Source organism: Sinohyriopsis cumingii, chromosome 17 (genome assembly GCF_028554795.1).
Source record: "Sinohyriopsis cumingii isolate HCF-2022 chromosome 17, ASM2855479v2, whole genome shotgun sequence".
NCBI classification, from domain to species: Eukaryota; Metazoa; Mollusca; class Bivalvia; order Unionida; family Unionidae; genus Sinohyriopsis; species Sinohyriopsis cumingii.
Window position 1 is genome coordinate 54,219,576 of NC_142977.1, and position 19,349 is coordinate 54,238,924.

The following is a 19,349-nucleotide window of genomic DNA, read 5'->3' on the forward strand; positions in this document are numbered from 1 at the left end:
TAGACAGCTATCCAAACGGCAACAGGACGTTTTGAAAAAGATTTTAGAACTGAATTTTTGACTAGATACAAACTGAAAACCAAACACGTATCAAGGCAGCTGATAATTAACTTCTCTACATACATACATGCATGCATGCATACATGCATGCATACATACATACATACATACATACATACATACATACATATAATTGAAAGCAGCGGAAAATGCGAGACCACAGATTAGCATAATAAATTTCCCTTACATAGTTTTGAATGATTTGATTATTTGACTAATCATGGGAATATCTGAGAACATTTGGATAATTGTGTCAAATTTTTAGGAATTTAGCAACTTATTTTCCAAGCCTAGAAAGGTTTCCATATGCTATATTTAAACCTATATATCAATTTTACATTGTTGGCACTATCACTACCTCTAGACAAAAGCATTGATATTGAGGTATCCTATGGAAGGAATTGTCAAATCTCGATTTGAGGAAAAACATTAGTGAAACTGGTTCCAGGTCACTACGGGTGATTTTTATGAGTGGCCCACCCACGTTTCTGTCTTTACTTGTTCCATAAAAATATTGGCTTCTTTCCTTTCTTCTCTAAAAAATATAATGTTTAATATTTCCAGAGATATTCGCAATAACTTGCAAATTTACACTAAGATTGCATGTTACCTAACGTAACAAGAATTCACCGTTAGGGATTTTTGAATGAAAATTGAAATTATTTGCAATTAAGACACGCATATATCCACAAAATATATAATGTCAGTCATTGCTGTTAGAATCATATCAGACGCAGATTACGTTTATTTTTCTATGTGGGTTAAATTTTGATAAGATGATGGATAATTTGTTTTGTTGTACTTTTTTACCCAGGCTTTGTCTCCCTGTTTTTCAGTGAAAAAATGTATCTTTGACTGAAAATGGGTGATTCGACAGCGCCGCAAGAACTTTTCAATATGTACTACTGCTCTTCCACTAAAACAGAGTTTTCAGCATTTATTCCATTCGATTGTACCTCCCTGATCTCTTAAAAAGTATAATTCTGTTCTTGGGCGTGTTCCGGATAGATAATATCTGAGTTTCTATCTATAATGGGAAATGTTATTGATATTAACTCGAAAATGACAAAGCGTCGCTTAGTGGGGCTTGCTCCCACCCACCCACCCGGAGGTAGACACAGTCTTTTCAAATATGTTGCATTAATTATCCCTGAATTTTCAAAAGTGGCCAAAATGTGAAATAGGGGCAATAATTACAGCAACGGTAGTCATCTTGTTTGATTTAAAAATTTCTTTGCGGTTTTCTAGGCTTTAAAAAAATAATTTTTGCACATAATTTCTCCCAATAATTTTATTCGGAAAAAAGTCATTTAAACAACAATGTAAGGCAATATTGGTATGTGCTGCATATGTAAAATTTCGTTTTGTAGCAAATATACTTTCGAAACTTGTATAACGTGCTTAGTCATACACCAATCGTCCTGCGCCTGATGTTGTGAACTGAATAACAGCGTGATGAGAATGCGAGGACAGTATGTCCAAGGAATTGGGATCGAAACTTTCAAAAGCTATATTTTCTCTTTCTCTCTTTCCTAACATAACGTAATCAATATTTTACTAGCACATACCGACAGTGAATTCGAAGACATCTGTGATGAATTCTCATCTGTTGGCGTCTTGTAATATATTATAGATTTCAAAACATGTTAACACTTTAGTCAAATGGCGTATCAGTAAATGGCAAAAGTCATAATTCTATTAACACTTACAGACTCCTCTCCTGACTAAAATCCCTTGTTTTAATACAAAGAGAAAGAAATTATTAAGAATAAGATGTTGTCTATTTTGGCTAGAGTAGAAGAATATCACTTTGGACTGAAAAAAATGGCAGCTACACAGAAAATGGAGAATGCCAAGGAACATTCTGGTGAAATATGAAAAATTGTGCATCTGAGTTACGTGGGATCCTATGGTCCTTCACAAATAACCAGTGACCAATGAGACCAATGCAATAGTAAAGAAAAATAAGAAAACTTAAAGTAAAAACACTCCCTCAATAAAATATTAATTTTAGATATATTAAAACAAAATACTGAAATAATTGACATCGATGAGATAAAAATTTAATGTCCATGTTTTCTATTAAAATGATAAATTAATAGATCGGCTTTTTGTTTGCTCTCCAATTGATCCTTCCAACTAGTCACATAAACGAAAACTAATCACGATATAATCCGGTATTTTTATATCAGGATATTCTAGGTTGAATATGGTATTTAGAAGGAGTTCTAACATAAATGTTGGCGCGCAAATCACATTAACAAATCCAATTACTTATGTCCCTGGTATATTTTGTGATATAATTCATCTGTATGCAAGTCATTATGTTTCTCTGTAGGATTCGGCCAATGTGGGTATGTGAGAAAGTTTGCAAGTAACTTCTCGTGGGTCGGTGATTCTTCCCGGGGTTTTCCCGGGTTCTTCCTCCACCATTAATACTGGCCGCCATGCATAGCCTATCGTGTGCTGAAAAGTGGCATTAAACCCCACAACAACAAAAACAACAACAAAAATGTTTCTCTGTCCTACCTATGCACATAAGCCATTATTTATAACTATTTGAAACCTTTAGATTGATATTAAATTTAATGAAGAAAAAGGAAACATCCGAATTTACCTTTCGTATTTATTTTTAAATTACCAGCATACATGTATGTATGTATGTATGTATGTATGTATGTATGTATGTATGTATGTCGTTAAGACTTATTGTATTTTGGTATCCATATTATGACACTCTAACTTCCAGTAGGAGATAATTTCCCATGTTCATATCCAATATTTCTGGCTTTCACCAAGGCGTATCCAATGTTTCCAAAAGATTTTATAAAATACTGCTGTGAAAATGTCAAATGTGTTTTGTTTTCGTTTTATCAGACTATTATTTCATTATAGATAGATAAATGGACATTCATTTAATCTAAATGATTGCTTTTAATTTCGAATTATAAGAATTATTAAATTAAGACTTTAGAACAATGGGCTAAACTTAACGTTGTTGCATAAATTGTTATAGGAAAATTGTGCGTCCTTTGAAAGTTACTCTCGAGAATCTCTTACCAATTCATCATCTTGGAGAAGTTCAGGCATTATTCTATTAATGCTGTTTTTGCTTCTAAATTCCAAAGTATTAGACAGCTTTCTGACAATCTTCAATAAATTTACATGTAGCCAGTCTTTTAACTGAATATGATTATTCAATTGCATATTTTCTCTGTTTTAAGAACTTTTCTCTTCCATATGTTATGTTATTCCTGCAATAAGAAATAACATTATAATTATTTCAATTTCAAACAAGAGAATCTCAAAGAAAATCTGATCAGTCTTTGTGAAGGTCAGATCAGTAACTGGTATATTTACAAAACTATCATACTATTCTGCGAAAATTTACTAGAATTGTATAGTTTAAATGATTTGTTTTATATTCCGTATTGATGTTTTATATTTTGAAATGGTTTGTTTTATTTTCTTTATGTATTATGTACATTTGCGAAAGGAATGTTTAAATGTCCAACAAGTTTTCTTTTAGTAACCTTTTGATAGTTTATTTCCATTTGTACCAAAGAATGATCAATCATACATTCTGGTACAATTTTAATGTTTTTGACTATTGTAAATAAATAGTCAGGCAGTAAATAAAAGTAAGTCTTCCTTTATATATATATATATATATATATATATATATATATATATATATATATGTATATAATCTCCTCCTATTATAAGATAATCATTTTTAAACCTAAAATATAATTTTGTTGCATTTTGTTGGTTTATTTTGTTTGCTTGGGGTTATTTCTTTACATTTTTTTTTTTAATCTAACAATTAAATTCTCCATTTGGTTCATAGATAATTATAAGAGTGGATCTCTGCTAATCAATACCTACAGACAGAATAATTTTATTTAAGAGATATTGTCTTTCCTCACTCCCTGCAGGAATTATTGGAAAACAGTGTTCATTAATATTCCTACACATAATTTCAGCATAATTTTGTTTTAGTTTTCTAATGTAACTATATTTATACGGTAAAACTATGAAATAGTGTCTATTGTGAACAAATGTAGCTGCATTTGTATATGGTCTCTGGTGTGCTGACTATATGAAACACATGAAAAGGTATCACATAATAAGTGTATGAAAGAGAGAAACATAGTTTTAATAATTCAAAAATAAAACAGAAAAAATAAACATGTAAGTCAGAGATACATTCTTGTTCAAATGCCTGCTTACATAACGGATCGGCCTTAAAATTTAGTAGAAAATCAGTCTTGAGCTTTAGAATTGATAAATACAGCAATGACAGAAATATTACATTGAAAATACATAAAGTATTAACCGTTTATCTCAGATTTATTTCAATGTGATATATATCGCAAATTGCGATTTTTTTCCCCTTATTGGCGACAAAATATACCATCTGGCGATTTTCTGGGCAACAGCCTTTTAAGCTGTTTAATTTGTACATACAATCATGGATTTGGAGTGGAGAAATTCAAAGTGACCATGAAAGGAAGCCACAAACTTGGATACACTATGGACTGGAATCTACCTGTTACATGAACAAATATTTCTTCGTATTGACAAACCCTTCTCTACAGTGCATTGTTACATCATAATCCGCTAAAGTTGACATCTGGCCTGAGTATTGTATGCTATGATACACTCAGTCATGCTACCGGACTATACCTACAATCAACCGACCTCTGAAGACCAATAGAATAGTTTTGCTAAAACTTCAGAGAAAACTGATTACCCTTGAAGTACCAATTGTTGTGTATTAATACAAAGAAAATGGGAAAAATCTCAATCAGAATTATATACAGTCAACAGTGCGACTTTATCATTGGTAAACGTAAGCTACACACTGCGTGTTCATCGTCTCATCCTAAGAGTAAGTTAACAAAATTAACAGCATTTGGATTTAGTGCAAATTCATCGGACAACATAGTCACTGAACTTGATGCCATACCTGACAGTCCAACATCATCTATATGTAGTGACAGTACTAATGCTTCAAGTGCAATACCACATCATGATGAACGGGTCAAAAGTCCCCGAAAATTTCGCGACAGCTGGAAACTTGGGTGTCTGTGGCTGAGATGTGATGCAAAGTTAAAGCAGATGTTCCATGATATATGTATCAAGGCACAAGTTGTTAACTAATTTACAACTGGTTGTGATATTTTAAAGAAGGAGTGTGACACCAAACATGAATCTAGGCGGGGTAAGTAATATATGTTAATGTTTTCATTGATCTTTTACTTTTGCCATGAGGGGCCCCGAGTGACCGAGTGGTCTAAAGCGCTCACCATTCCGGATCACTGCCATCTCATCTCTGTCTGCGTGGGTTCGCGTCTCAGGCTCGGCTAACATGAGTATGTGAAAAAGCCTGCCAGTAGTTTCTTGTGGGTCAGTGGTTCTTCCCGGGGTTTTCCAGGGTTCTTCCTCCACCAGTTATACTGGCCGCCATGTATAGCCTATCTTGTGCTGAAAAATGGCGTTAAACCCTACAACAACAACATTTGCCATCAATCCCGTAAACTTAAACTACACAGCAAGAAATAGCAAAACAAACAAGTTTTGCATAATTGAAAATAATTTCTCAAAATACAGAAGTGAAAGAATTAAATTAAAGTACAGCATGGTGAATGGATTCCTATTTCCTAAAAGTCCTTTCAATTCCAATAGTTCCAATAAATCAAAATGCGTTCAAACGAAAAATGCCCCTTCAGTGTTGAAGTTTCAAATGTACAGGGAGATTTCCAAAAAATTAAAATAGTTATTGAATAAATTTAGTTATTACTGTACAGTTATTCTAGCGGGTCATGCAAAACATAAATCTTTTCAAAAACTAAGTTGGGAGATTGGATCTGAAAACACGCAGATTGGGACCTACCTTTTTTTGCGGCATATTTAAACATAGTTTTCACTAAATATTCACCGATTTTCTCAAAGGACCCGCCGTTTCTCTAGGTTGAGTGCGTTATTACCCCCCCCCCCATGTGCCCCCATTTTATATTATAGTCAGCTATGCTCAAACTGCACGATAGCTGAAGGTTAGACTCAAGCCTCTTCAACATATGTACTTCAAAGAAACCGCTTGTTATACAATGAGTGAAAGCACTAGCTATTGATTGGCAATTAAACAATGCCCTTTTTTGTTATAACTACCACTGCCTAAAATGGGTGGGAATTTATGTTAACAGTTCAAATGTGGTCTCAAGCTAACATACATGTGATAACTATTTCCCACATTTTATATCCCACCTTATTTCCTTATTGTTAACTCATATATGCATATAACACTGCTTACTAAATAACATATTAATTCCAAATTAGTTTTTTTTTTTTTGGGGGGGGGGGGGCACATATGCTCTGTGATATGTTTCCTCATTCCTTCTTTTAATTTAATGATGGTAATTAATACTTCTATATACGGTACATTAATGCCAGGTGTTGACTCGTGTAAGTTTCATTTGTGGGAATGTTGATCTTAGTATGCTTGTACAGAAAAAAATCTACAGCATTCAGTGATCATTCGTGGGATTTAGGAAGCAATTCACTCTAAGCAAAGCATGTAAAGCGCGGCCAAAAACAAATTTCTCAACTCCTGGTTGATGGAGATGTATTTTGTGAAGCTAGCAATAAATTGGGGGTGGGGGGGATTTAATTCATGAATGCACAAAATCGACGGTCGCATTATACGTCACTTACCTTATATTGCAAAGTACAATCATAGATTTTAGTATTAAAATGTCCTTAACTAAAGTTCCTTACAAAACTATTATTTGTAAAATAATATACATAACATAGATTTGCTTAATACCTGATATTTTTATTTTAAAAAATGAGAGACAGACAGACTGTAGATGTCAGGAAAGTAGATATTTTACATTTGATAACGCATTTATTTCAGGTGACAACAATCATACCTATGCACTAACGGGTGATGTAGGATGCAAAGACCATGGAAGTAGTGCAAAACAATCATGGAATGGTTTATTTTGTAATATTATGGCTGTATTGCTTGTTGCCAATAAAGTAATAACTATCCCATCTTTTTCAATTTTCATTGCCTATTACATTAATAGACTCGGGCTCGGCAAATGTGGGCATGTGAGAAAGATTGCCGGTAGCTTCTCGTGGTTTGGTGTTTCTTTCCGAGGTTTTCCCAGGCTCTTCCTATCTCTTGTGCTGAAAAATGGTGTTAAACCCTATAACAACAACAACAACATTAATAAACTTGGTAAAATATTCACTACTTGTTCTGGCGACATTTTTGGAAAATTGGCGATAAAATATTGAGGTTGGCGATTTTTTGGGCAACAACTCTTAAAAAGCCAGGACCATCCCTGTGTATATATATATAGAGAGAGAGAGAGAGAGAGAGAGAGAGAGAGAGAGCACTTTCTAATCCAATGCATAATACCTATCTATTGACAATTGCATCAATATGATAAATTTCATGCAGCAAATAAACAGCTCTTGAAGCTGTACTGTAAATTAATAGTATGCAAACGTGTATTTATCCCATTAATTTATTCCTTCTTTATACTAATCTGTTTTGACAATCAGAGCTGATGCTGTTTCAATGTTACCATCATTGAAATGTGCAAATCTTTATATTTCTGAAACACTGAAGGATATCTGTTTGATATTTGAAATTGATAAACCAACATTTCTATTCTGTTATGTGCTATTTTGTAGCAAAAATAGTCTGAACCACTGAAACTTGAAATCAAACACACATTATTTCTTGACACTCAGATTCTCTCTCTCTCTCTCTCTCTCTCTCTCTCTCTCTCTCTCTCTCTATATATATATATATATATATATATATATATATATATATATATATATATATATATGTATGTATGTATGTATTGTATTGTATATATCGAATTAATCACAATGCAGTTTTGTGTCATTATTAATGATAGATAAATTTAAGCTTATTTTATAGTGGCGTTTTTCTCTTGTCTTTATTTTTATTTTTACTAGCTCATTTCAAGGGAGAAGACTGTACTAATTAAAACTTTTGCTTGCCAGGATATGATAATAATTAAAATTTTACAAGTGTTCCAGCACGGTATGCATATTGATACTTTTTGTAAATGTGCAAAGATCGCACTAAAAAGATCTAAATAGTTTAAAATTACAAGAGGGCCAGCAATCTCTCTTTGTATACTGCTAGAACAGTATGGTCCAATAAATGTGACATTTTACGATAACTGGTTAGATCTAGTTGACAAATTCGAAGAACCAGGATAGTGCAATATTCATTTATCTTCTTTGTTTAGAAATTAAATAAAAAAAGGAATACAAAAGATTTGCAATTTGCGCTCGATTATCCACGGTTCAGAAACCGTTTTATCAAAATTGTTATCTGTCTCTATCCACACATCTATGTATCCATCAATATGGGTTCGAGTCTCGGTTCGGCAAACGTGGTTATATGGAAAGCTAGCCAGGAGCCTCCAGCAGGTCAGTTGTTCTTTCTGGGGTCTTCCCCGAGTTCTTCCTCCACCAGATATGCTGGCCGCCATGTATAGCTTATCATGTGCTAAAACTGGCGTTAAGCCCATAAAACCAAACCAAACTATTGTTCACTAGAAACATGGACCTGTTGTTTTTTTTGTAAATGCTAAAGTGTTATCATACATAACCACATCGATGTGTACATTGTATGCAGGTACATTATGGTACTAACATGTAATAATTTGTCCATCTTTGCTTTGGTTTTTTTTCTTCATAATTTACACGTAACCAGGTGTGCTAATGTTGTGAAACTCTGCTGACCCTTTCAAAGTGTCCAAGACATGTTCACATAAAGTGGAAGCAAAGGGAAATTGTTCCATTTTTCAAGGGTCACTTATATCGTTCGGTGAACTTCTCACAGCATATACCCAAATGGTCAGAGATAAAAAAATATATATTCATAGCTATATTTTATAATTTAATTTATTTCTTTTGGATGTTAATCAAAGACACCCATTGTGAAAAGGAAAACGATACATTTTATACGCTTCCACAAAATTTGGATTTTAAAATTTGTTCTGTGGAAAAGAACAATTTGCATAAAAATGCATTGAAAAAAAAAATCCTTCAGTATTTAGTCAGATGTACTTTAGATTCAACTCAATACATATCTGCGTTCTGTTTGTATAAACACGAAATTAGCATCCTCAAATGCCTCCAGTTTTTTTTCCATGTCCTTGATTATTACTTCACTTGAACTAAGCAAGATAACTTTATTGATGAAATAGTCAGTCTATAATATTACAGAAATTTTCACTCATAACAATGTTTCATCTTTACAATCCACTGAACAAAGAAGCATTTTTCTGAACAATGCATCATCTATGGATGTAACAATTGTTACATTTGACCTCTTGCCCAGTATCCCATTCCAGTCTACAACCATCTGGCCATATGTCTGGTGTCCTTTGACCTCCACTGTTGCATACACTGCGCTACTGTTCTTTACAACATTTCTGTCAATAGCTATTGCCATGACACACTCATCTGCAAGCATAAAATGCTTTATTGCATTTGGCAAGTTCTTTCTTACTGAATGAGCCTCCACTCTCTTCAGAAATTCTGCCTTTGGAGTGCCAACACTTCTAATCTTATGGTATATATCCTGCAACAATCATAAGATTATTATTATTATTATTATTATTATTATTATTAATATATACTGCTTTTGTTAATGAAGACTTATGTTAGGTTCAAAGCATAAATTGCATTGCGATATTGGAACAACTGTTGGTGCTTTTTTACTAATTTGTCTTTTCCCTTCTGTAGTGTCATGAATATCCTTATTCCTTATGTATTGAATGTACAAATAGTTTCATTTCTAGCCGTACTAGATAGGATTTATTTTAAAAGAATTTATTTATTAATGTATTTATTCATTTATTTAGTTTAAAATATTTTCCGCGATACCCACAAATCACACAGGTTTCTAATAAGAAGCCATGGGATTTAAAGCAGCCACAGATGAGATTAAGAAAACAATTGTAGACTTACTCTTTATTAAGATAATGTTACTTACCCAGGGTAAACCATGAGCCAAGCAAGTTTCCCATGGCATGATTGTGATTGGACAGCTCAGCTGATTCAGAACAACATAAGCTGCTTCAGCGTCATGATAAAAGTTGAATTCACTGCTAGCAGTAATATTACCCATTCCTGCAACATAATTAAATGGTGAAATAACTGCTGAATAATTCAGCTAATAAAACGTACAGACAGATAGTGACTGACACTACAAATGCTTATTTTGAAAGGTTTCATAAAACATGTGTTGGAAAATTAAACAATTTTAAACATTATTTGATTACAACTGCTGAAACACTCTGTCTAAAAATGGTACATCAGAAGTGAACACTATGTGGCTCCATGAGTCAACAATGTACCTGCCATCGCTCTCATGTGAAAAGATTATTGGAGTGCAGTAAAGCTCCATCTGTGCTATATATATTTTTGACGTTCTACATATTTACATTTGCAGAACTTAACTTTTAATTGTCACTAATTAGCTAATACTGTGCTGACATTTCGTTCAACCATAGCATCAAGGGCATACCTTCCATATAGCAAGAATATCCCACGAATTATATTTTATAACACTATAGATAAAGCTCATCGGTAAGCTTGCATAGTGGCCCAAATATCCTAGCTACTCCATGCCTAATATTTACATAGATAATCTGTCTGTGCTAGCTTGTTAGATGAATTAACGGAACTGAATGTCAGTCTATGTGAGGTATGCAAGAGAGTGTGAGTGCTCTGTGAGACTAACTGTCTTCATTTGTCCTTGTAAAACTAATCCTCTGCTAAAAGATGGGATGGGATTACCACGGGCTTTCTGTGAGAGTGGAGGGTAATACTATTTTTTATTCCTTTGAAGAACATTAATTTTGCTTCATGAGTGATATACTGTATCTACCTAAGGTTCCCCATTGATCAGAAAATGTATTCAATTCGCAGCCAGTACCACATTCGGTTACCTTTGAACGTGGTGAAGTGAAACTATCTATCCTATATTATTTTGTTAGCCCAGTGTGGATTAACGCCCAGTTCTATAAAAGGTTCTTCCCACATAAATGAAATCTGGAAATATAATTGAGGAAACAGACTTGGAAATCAAGCAAACATTATTTCAGTTTTAAATCTTGCTAGCTTATATTGATATTTATAAACCTCTGTAGTTTCCTCCCATGATGAAACACTCTTTCAGTCTGGTTCCAAAATCAGGGTCCAGTCGTATTGCCATAGCAAGATTAGTAAGTGGTCCAATGGCTACCAGCGACAGGTTACCTACAATCATCAAAGCAAAGAACTTACAGTGTTGGGTACCAGTCTGAACTGCATGATTAGTTATCGTGGTTATACGTAAACAAAACGTTGATCAATTATTAATTATTTTAATTCTGTTATTTAATGTGACATCAAGACATTGCAAACTAATGTACGTGGAGAAGAAAATTGTAATTATCTCTTACTGTAAACAACAGCATTCTTTTGGGAAAACAAAGAATATTTAAATTCATAGATAGCCCTTAATGACTGGTTTGTCAAAATGATAACGATGAAAAAAAAAAAAAATTAAGCTGATTAATTTATTCTAATTAAATCTGAATGTGAGTTTTGAATAGTTTGGCAACGTTTAATTATTAGATAACATAACTACTCACCACTTAACTCTCTGGACAGGCGGAGCAGTGCAGTAACAGCGTGTTCTGGCTTGATGGCCGAATCATGTGGTGCATTGGGATCAGGTACATCACCTAGTCCATCCATGCCATGATATTCCGTGATGTTATCAAGCACACCTCCTAGCAATGCTTTAGTGCAGCCAACATAAACGGGAATCTTAACAAATAAATAAATAAATTACCTGCATACATACGTATATTTATCTTCCTACCTTGCATACATGAACATAACTGCAGATGGTATATTTCTAGTTTGTTGGCAAATGTTTGTGTAACATTCAATGTTTTAGTTTGTACTTAAATTCAGTTTTACTTTGATTTTAATGTAAGTTAAGACCTCCATGGAAGACATTTCTTGATAAATGTACTCCCGAGTTGATAGAACATATATAACGTACATATACAACTTTGATTTGCCAGTACCCGGTGTCCTTTTGGTTCAACTATGGGACTTTGAAGTTTAGTCACAGTAAACTGCGCAATCTTTGATGACAAATGACTCATAAAACATGTTCCAACAAGCGAAGAGATGATGCCTATTTCATATCGCTGCTCCTTAACGAGAATAGCATGCATGTCATCCAGGAGCACAAATTAACACAAATTTCAGCAGAGAAAAAACACAAAATGAATTTGACCTCGACAAAATATCTACATTGATTCAAAAATAGAAAATTAAAAAATCTGAAAAGTTGCAACGACAAAATATCTACATTGATTAAAAAATATAAATTTCACAGTTAGAAAAGTTGCAAAACCTTCTAAAGAAATCAGACTTGTTTTGAGAGGTTTTACGACTTGAAATTATTTAATCTGAATTACGAAAAATGGATGTTTTTAAATAATTTACCACGTAAAACTAGAACAAAATGAAAGCGGAGTGTTTGTGAAATGACAAATTTTACAGACTCACATGTTTGAATATGGCATTCTGTTTTGATCATCAATTAAAGAGAATTAACACCGTCTTGCTATTTGCTTACCCAGTGCCTTACAAATGCATTTTCATTAAATGCTAGCAAAAACATACCGATAAGGCCTCCACTTAGGCACAATTGTTTGTACCCTCAGTAACTTCTGACTTTCACACATGCCTCTTGTTTCAGTCGACATTAAAAAATAAAACTAATCAGAAAAGAATTCAGAGTGTATGTGTTTTTGTTCTTGTAGAATATTCCTGAATATGGACAAAAGGCATCACAGGAAAATCTAATGTGTAAGGGTGATTAAAATTATTCATCTTTACTAAGCTGATACTTGTGTATTTTTTTCATATAAGCGCTTCCATGTATTTTACAATGAATTTATATCCAACACAATACAAAATTATATTGCCTAATTAAGTTAACTTATATGCACTGTCTTGTTCGCATAAAAAAGAAAAATAACACTTAAACTGAGGTTTCTGTAAACAATACAAATTCATTCAATGAGAAATGGAATTCAAGTACGAATGTCTAACCTAGATTCAACGAGTTCAAGTTTCTTATTTATTTTTCTGTTATTGTAAATACATTGTACAGACAAAATCGCCCAATGACAGGTGAGTAATTCCAACTTGTATAAGCAAAACGTGGTTTCTCCAGAACTTAACACGACGGTAAGAAGTGGAAATGACACAATATAGTCAAACGCTATATTATCGCGGGCTCTATATTATCGCGGCAAACAGGATTTCCAGAGTAATTTTGAACACGCGACGCCTAGCGGCTGTTTACCTTGGTAAAGTTGCAGAAAATAGGTTACGCAGATCAGTTAGAACACAATTTCATCAAAATGTCAACATTTTTGGTAAGTATACTTTGAAAAACCCGGAAACGCACCATCTGTTAAGGTGCATGCAATTTCATGGATCACTATATAAAAAAGTACTATCGAAATTTTAATATCTACATCGGCCTTGAGTACTAAATATGCTAAATGTGTCGTCTGCACTTTAATAATTATAGGTTATATACCGGTGGTGACGTACAAGCCATATCAAGGCGCGATTGGAATTTGATTCTTTGGTAGCCAATAAGGACCAAAACGGACAAAACTTAAACAATGATCATGCGCATCACATATAAATATGAAATTATTAATACTTAACTGTTTCCATTTATTTTTAAATAATAATAATAATAATAACAAAACATTCCTTAGTATTCATACCTTAATATATATATATATATATATATATATATATATATATATATATATATATATATATATATTTATTTATTTATTTTTGGCATCCGTCCGTCTACGGGAGACGATGGCGTAGCTCCAAAGTATACACACACACACACACACACACACACACACACACACACACATATATATATATATATATATATATATATATATATATATATACATTATCATCACAAACTTATGTTATTTCTGTCTTTCATAATCAACGTATGAAGAAAGCAAGGAGACAGTATAATTATACAAATTTACATAGAGCTTTTAATGCAACTCTTGCAGGCATGTCTGTTTATCATGCAGCTAGGCAGTTTAGTGTTCCAGAGTCAGTCTTGAGAGACAGGACTAGAGGACATGTATCCCTTGATGCCAAGACAGGTCCAGAGAGAATCTTCAGTGATAATGAAGAGCATCAACTGGTAGATCATCTCAAGTATATGGCTGATATCGGATATACAAAGGCAAATGTGCAGTACCTTGCAGCAGACTATGCAGTGTCTTGTGGAGGAAAAAATTACAATCCCTTTTTCTCCTCACGCTGTCCTTCTGCATATTATGTAGATGATGATGATGAAAACATGTCTGAGGACAGTCACGACAGCTTATCTGTATCAGAGGATGAATCTTCAAATTGTTGTGCATGTCACAAGCATCAGCCACCTGCACTTAGGGGTTGTGTTAATCTTGTGATTGTTAAATGGGCACAGTGTGACAATTGCCAACATTGGACACACCTTTCATTTTGTTGTGCCACATCAGTTGTTAGGTGACATAGTTCATTTTCTTGCCCACACTGCATTTAAAATTAATAGATATTTAATTTTTTTAAACAATTTATTGCATTTTTATTCGTGGATTTCAAGTTTAATTACATTTGTGTATTCCATTTAATCACTGGATCCTTTTATTTATGTGGAATATTCAGCCAATGCAAGTGTGGACATTCATTCTTATAGGTAAGTTCAAATTTACGTTTATTATAATACGTGCGTGCTACCATACCCACGTTATTTAAATACCACAATAATATAGAGTTGTTCATCCATGGTAACTGAATCTGGGTCATCAATTATATTTGATTTTTGTTCATTTACGAGCTTCGATTGACAGAGAAGTTTTATAGGAATAGATAGAGGGAAAGTCACAGAAACTTCACAAAATGTAACCATGCAGTAACAACAAAACGGTTTTAATATATACCGATAACAACATTATGTACCCCGATAATACAGTGTTCCGGGCTACACTGGGTTCTAAATCATGAACTGAATACAGAATATAAACATAAACACGGGTTGTACCGGTAGAGCTGAAATTTACTAATTCTGCTAATAAGAATAATAAGAATAAGAATTCTTTATTTCAGACTACAAGGTCCATACCTCTAAATTAAAATATTATTATAAAGTAAAAACATTGTAAACATAAAAGAACATATATATCATACATGTAAGTATACAGATACATTTAAAACAAATAATTGTGCCATGCAGTGTTAACAAGGAAATTAAATGGCACATTTAAAGAGTAATTTGTTCCATCTACTAATAATGTGAGAATTTAAATGCTAATGTATGATATTGGTTATAATAGCATTTAAAACCTAAAGCCAAAATAGTTTTTGGAAGAATAAAAAGTATGTAAAATTACATCAAGCCGACCAGCCACTTGCAGGATTCGCAACCCATTCCGAGCAGCTTGAAGCGCTGAGGTGTTTCCAACTACAGTTGTGATGGCTTTTACCTCCACATCCGGGTATGATAAAGCCATAAGAATAGCCTGAGCGTCATCAGTTCCCGGATCAGTGTCAATGACAAAATGTCTCTTGGAAGTCATTCTGAAAGAAAAATTGTACAGGATCTTTTAAAGATGGTCATATATTGTTAAAATACTTCATACCCATGCAGAATGGCATTAATATCTAATATACATGCTATGTATGATCCTATTTTAGCACACTTTATAGGTCTCGGTCAATCTCAAAGGTGATGTCTCGGAGTGTTATGATACAGTGCCATATTCTGGTTCCAATACATTTTGTTGAAAAGATGTTCTGTCAATTTATTGGTGGTGGGGATTGGCACAGTAGTGCAAACAGGCAATGAAGAAACAACTTTATTTGAGTTCTTATATGCGTGATCTACTTAATTAATTATTCAGTACGAAAATATGAATAATGATAATTTTGCTATACCGTTTGTGAGAAGGGACTACATTGTATATTGAGTAAGGGCCATTTTCTGCCCCCTTTCCAAATGTCCTTATGTATACTGTACATATGAGGTGGTTAACATTTATTTCTGACATCAGTTTTGTGTTCAAGTGTCCGTTGCCATGGATAAATGTTGTCGAAACTCTATAAAAAAGACATGAAAAGTAGTTATCTTTTCCATTTACTTCTCATAGATACTGCTTTACCATGAGCTATTCACTCGGTTTCAAATTTGCAATATGCATTTTTATTATTTTAGGGGTTGTAAAGCTCTATATATAAAGTTTAGTTTCTAAAACTATTCCATAATGGTCCATCGTAAACAAAAATGGAATATCGAACTTATACGTCAACTGAAAACTGTTTCTAAAATATGTTGACAAAAAGGCACTTGATCATAAAATACAAAAACTGTTCCTCAATAAAAAATTGTTTAATATTAGTGAATGATGTTCAACATTGTTGTTGTTGTTGTAAGGTTTAACACCATTTTTCAGCACACGATAGGCTATACATGGCGGCCAGTATTAATGGTGTAGGAAGAACCCGGGAGAACCCCGAAAAGAACCACTGACCCACGAGAAGCTACTGGCAAGCTTTCTCACATACCGACATTAGCTGAATCCAAGACTTGAACCCACGCAGACAGAAATGAGATGGCAGTGATCCGTAACGGATAGCGCTTTAGATCACTCGTGGCCCCTGATGTTCAATATTATTGAATTGTTTAAAGATTGTTTGATATTATTGAATATGACTGTAAAGGAGGTGTTACTAGGGGCCTGTATGTTCGCTTCTTCGCTGAATACATAGGTTTGTTACCGTCACTGGAAATAAAAAAATGTTCTTTATGTATTTATGTACTTTTATCCTTATATTTTCATGGCAATATAACACACACACACACACACACACACACACACTACTGTGTTTTTATCTTTAGAAGAAAAAATAAAGAAATTGTCTTTCACACCCTTTGAGGTAACATACAGTCAAACTATAATCTTCTTATAAACTTATTCATCTGTAAAGATATAATATTGACATTAATAAGAAAGAAAACACTATTGGTTCAGCACTTTCAATGAACTTTTGAAAAATGTGAAATATGTTTCAGAAGTGATGGCATTGGAGAATACATGAAAGAAACAAAATATTGGTATTGTACTCTCTAGACCTTTTGTATCTATTTTTAAACCCGCGCGGGAATAATACATTACACTGCATACAGTTGTCTGTGAAATGAGAGGATGTACACGTTTATAAAGAACATATACCTAAAATGAACAAATGGAAACACTATCATTTTATTATTCGTCTTGCAAATGATATTTACCTTAGAGTCGGCAAAGGTGGTGATTTACATCATGAAAGATTCAGTATTTACAGAATGAATGCAAATTTCAAAGCATTTTAGGGAACAAGTTTGCACATAAACTTGGATGAAAAACGAGTCAAAGTAAGTATTTTTCTACCTTTATATTGTTTAAAATAACTATATATGGCTATACATGTAGGCCTATAATTAATTTTTTGTTGTGACTCAAAATTAAGACCATCGGTGGGGGCAATAAGAAATTTATAAACATACAAAAAAATGTTATCGAATAAAATAACGCTACATGAATGTGTTCATATATACCATTAAAGTAAAGCTAGTCACATTATTACATTGACTATTATAATTTGATTGGGGGAGCACCAGACAGTTGCCCCTGCCCTAATTTTCAAAAAGAAATTAAGTGTTGTTATATGCTTGTGTATCCCCCAAAGGTATGTATGTTTGTGTATTTCATTATTGAATTTTGATGCAAAATTTTCAAATTTAGAATTTTTGATGGGGTATTTATAACCCTAGTGTGATCTATAGGGTTGTTCATCTGACTCTAGGTTTTAGTCCCCACTGTCGGAATTCCTTCCCTTGTTTGTTTGGCGACCTTTGCTAGAGATCTCCTTAGTCTCGTGTATGTTATGTGTTTGCTATATTGTGTGTTTACTAATATTTCTATGCTGAGACAGCGGATATTATCAAATTAATCCCAAGTTGTCTTATCATATAACTATAGTTTTAGTTATATGGACATTTTTTCCAAATTACTGACGTTTGCTTAGATTATAAATAGTTTGTTTTAAATAGCAAAGAAAGTTGTAATTTTGCCGAGAAAACGGTGCAATATATAGTTTTAAAAAGAAACTTATTGTTTTAGATGAGTGATCATTATGTGTTGTTTTCTCGCTATAGCTTAAGTATTTCAGACTGAGAGGCTATATCTGAGTAAGGATCCACATTTTTCTTTATTTGTTAATGTTTCTCCTTTTGCAGAATTTAGCCTTCTCCTTTATTTATGAAAGATAATAAGATTTCCAAAAGTATATTTATTTATCTTATCTATTTTTTATGTTAAATAAAACAGTGTTAGTCCTACAGGTAAGTTTGGGTAGGTTCTTATTTATTGTAAGCTTTAACCCCATGTTCTTTTTTTTTTTTTTTTTTTTTTTTTTGTTCTCTTTGTTCAATTCCACCATATGGGTTTTTCTGTTGCTCTTTCGCAGGCCTATTCACTTCGCGTAGCGCCTTGTGACATAGCCCTGCAACGTCTGTGCAACTTACTTCACCCATATGGTGGTTCCCTGTTGCCCTTAATCTGTATTATATATTGGAGAAGAAAAAAAAGAATTTTTTTTATACATTTCTGTATTTCTGTTTCATATTTTGATACTATGAGGTGAGAGATGGTGGCTGGGCTCCAGCTCGCTTTTGCATTACTCGCTCCTAACGGGCGGTAATACCGAAAATCCTCCCCCATCTCCCCCACCGTATCGAAGCTTCACCCTTTTTTTATTTAAAAAGTCGTTTAGATGAAAAAGTTTGTAATAGCATCCATTATTTAATAATTTTTATCACCTTGTCACAGGAAAGCATTGTTGTTATTATATAATCAATTATTTTCAAAACCACTTTATTTTCATAATCCACATCTATATATAATATATCGTTTCTATGGTATTTGTACTTTTTTATATATACATATTTCCATTATAATTTGACAGCGGTTTCGAAAGCAAATTCTGTGCATAAATATTTTAAGTAAACAATACTATACATGTAGGCCAACATGCTTGTCCGTATTCTTACGCAAAAGTCATGCGAATATCACTCC

General features: G+C 33.2%; 1 protein-coding gene across 4 annotated transcripts in view; it reads right to left on the reverse strand.

Annotated features, from left to right (window-relative positions):
• Positions 1 to 9,006: 9,006 nt before the first annotated feature.
• Positions 9,007 to 19,349, reverse strand: part of LOC149778773 (nucleoside hydrolase-like) — a 71,635-nt gene continuing 61,292 nt past the window's right edge. For all 4 annotated transcript variants that reach the window (XM_089939529.1, XM_089939531.1, XM_089939528.1 and 1 more), the window contains exons 2-6: positions 15,627 to 15,813; positions 11,766 to 11,943; positions 11,272 to 11,388; positions 10,121 to 10,257; positions 9,007 to 9,706 (exon numbers count right to left, since the gene is read on the reverse strand). In XM_089939529.1, coding sequence (XP_089795655.1) covers positions 9,359 to 9,706; positions 10,121 to 10,257; positions 11,272 to 11,388; positions 11,766 to 11,943; positions 15,627 to 15,813 — 967 coding nt within the window. In that variant the 3' untranslated portion in view covers positions 9,007 to 9,358. The remainder of the gene's footprint in view (positions 9,707 to 10,120; positions 10,258 to 11,271; positions 11,389 to 11,765; positions 11,944 to 15,626; positions 15,814 to 19,349) is intronic.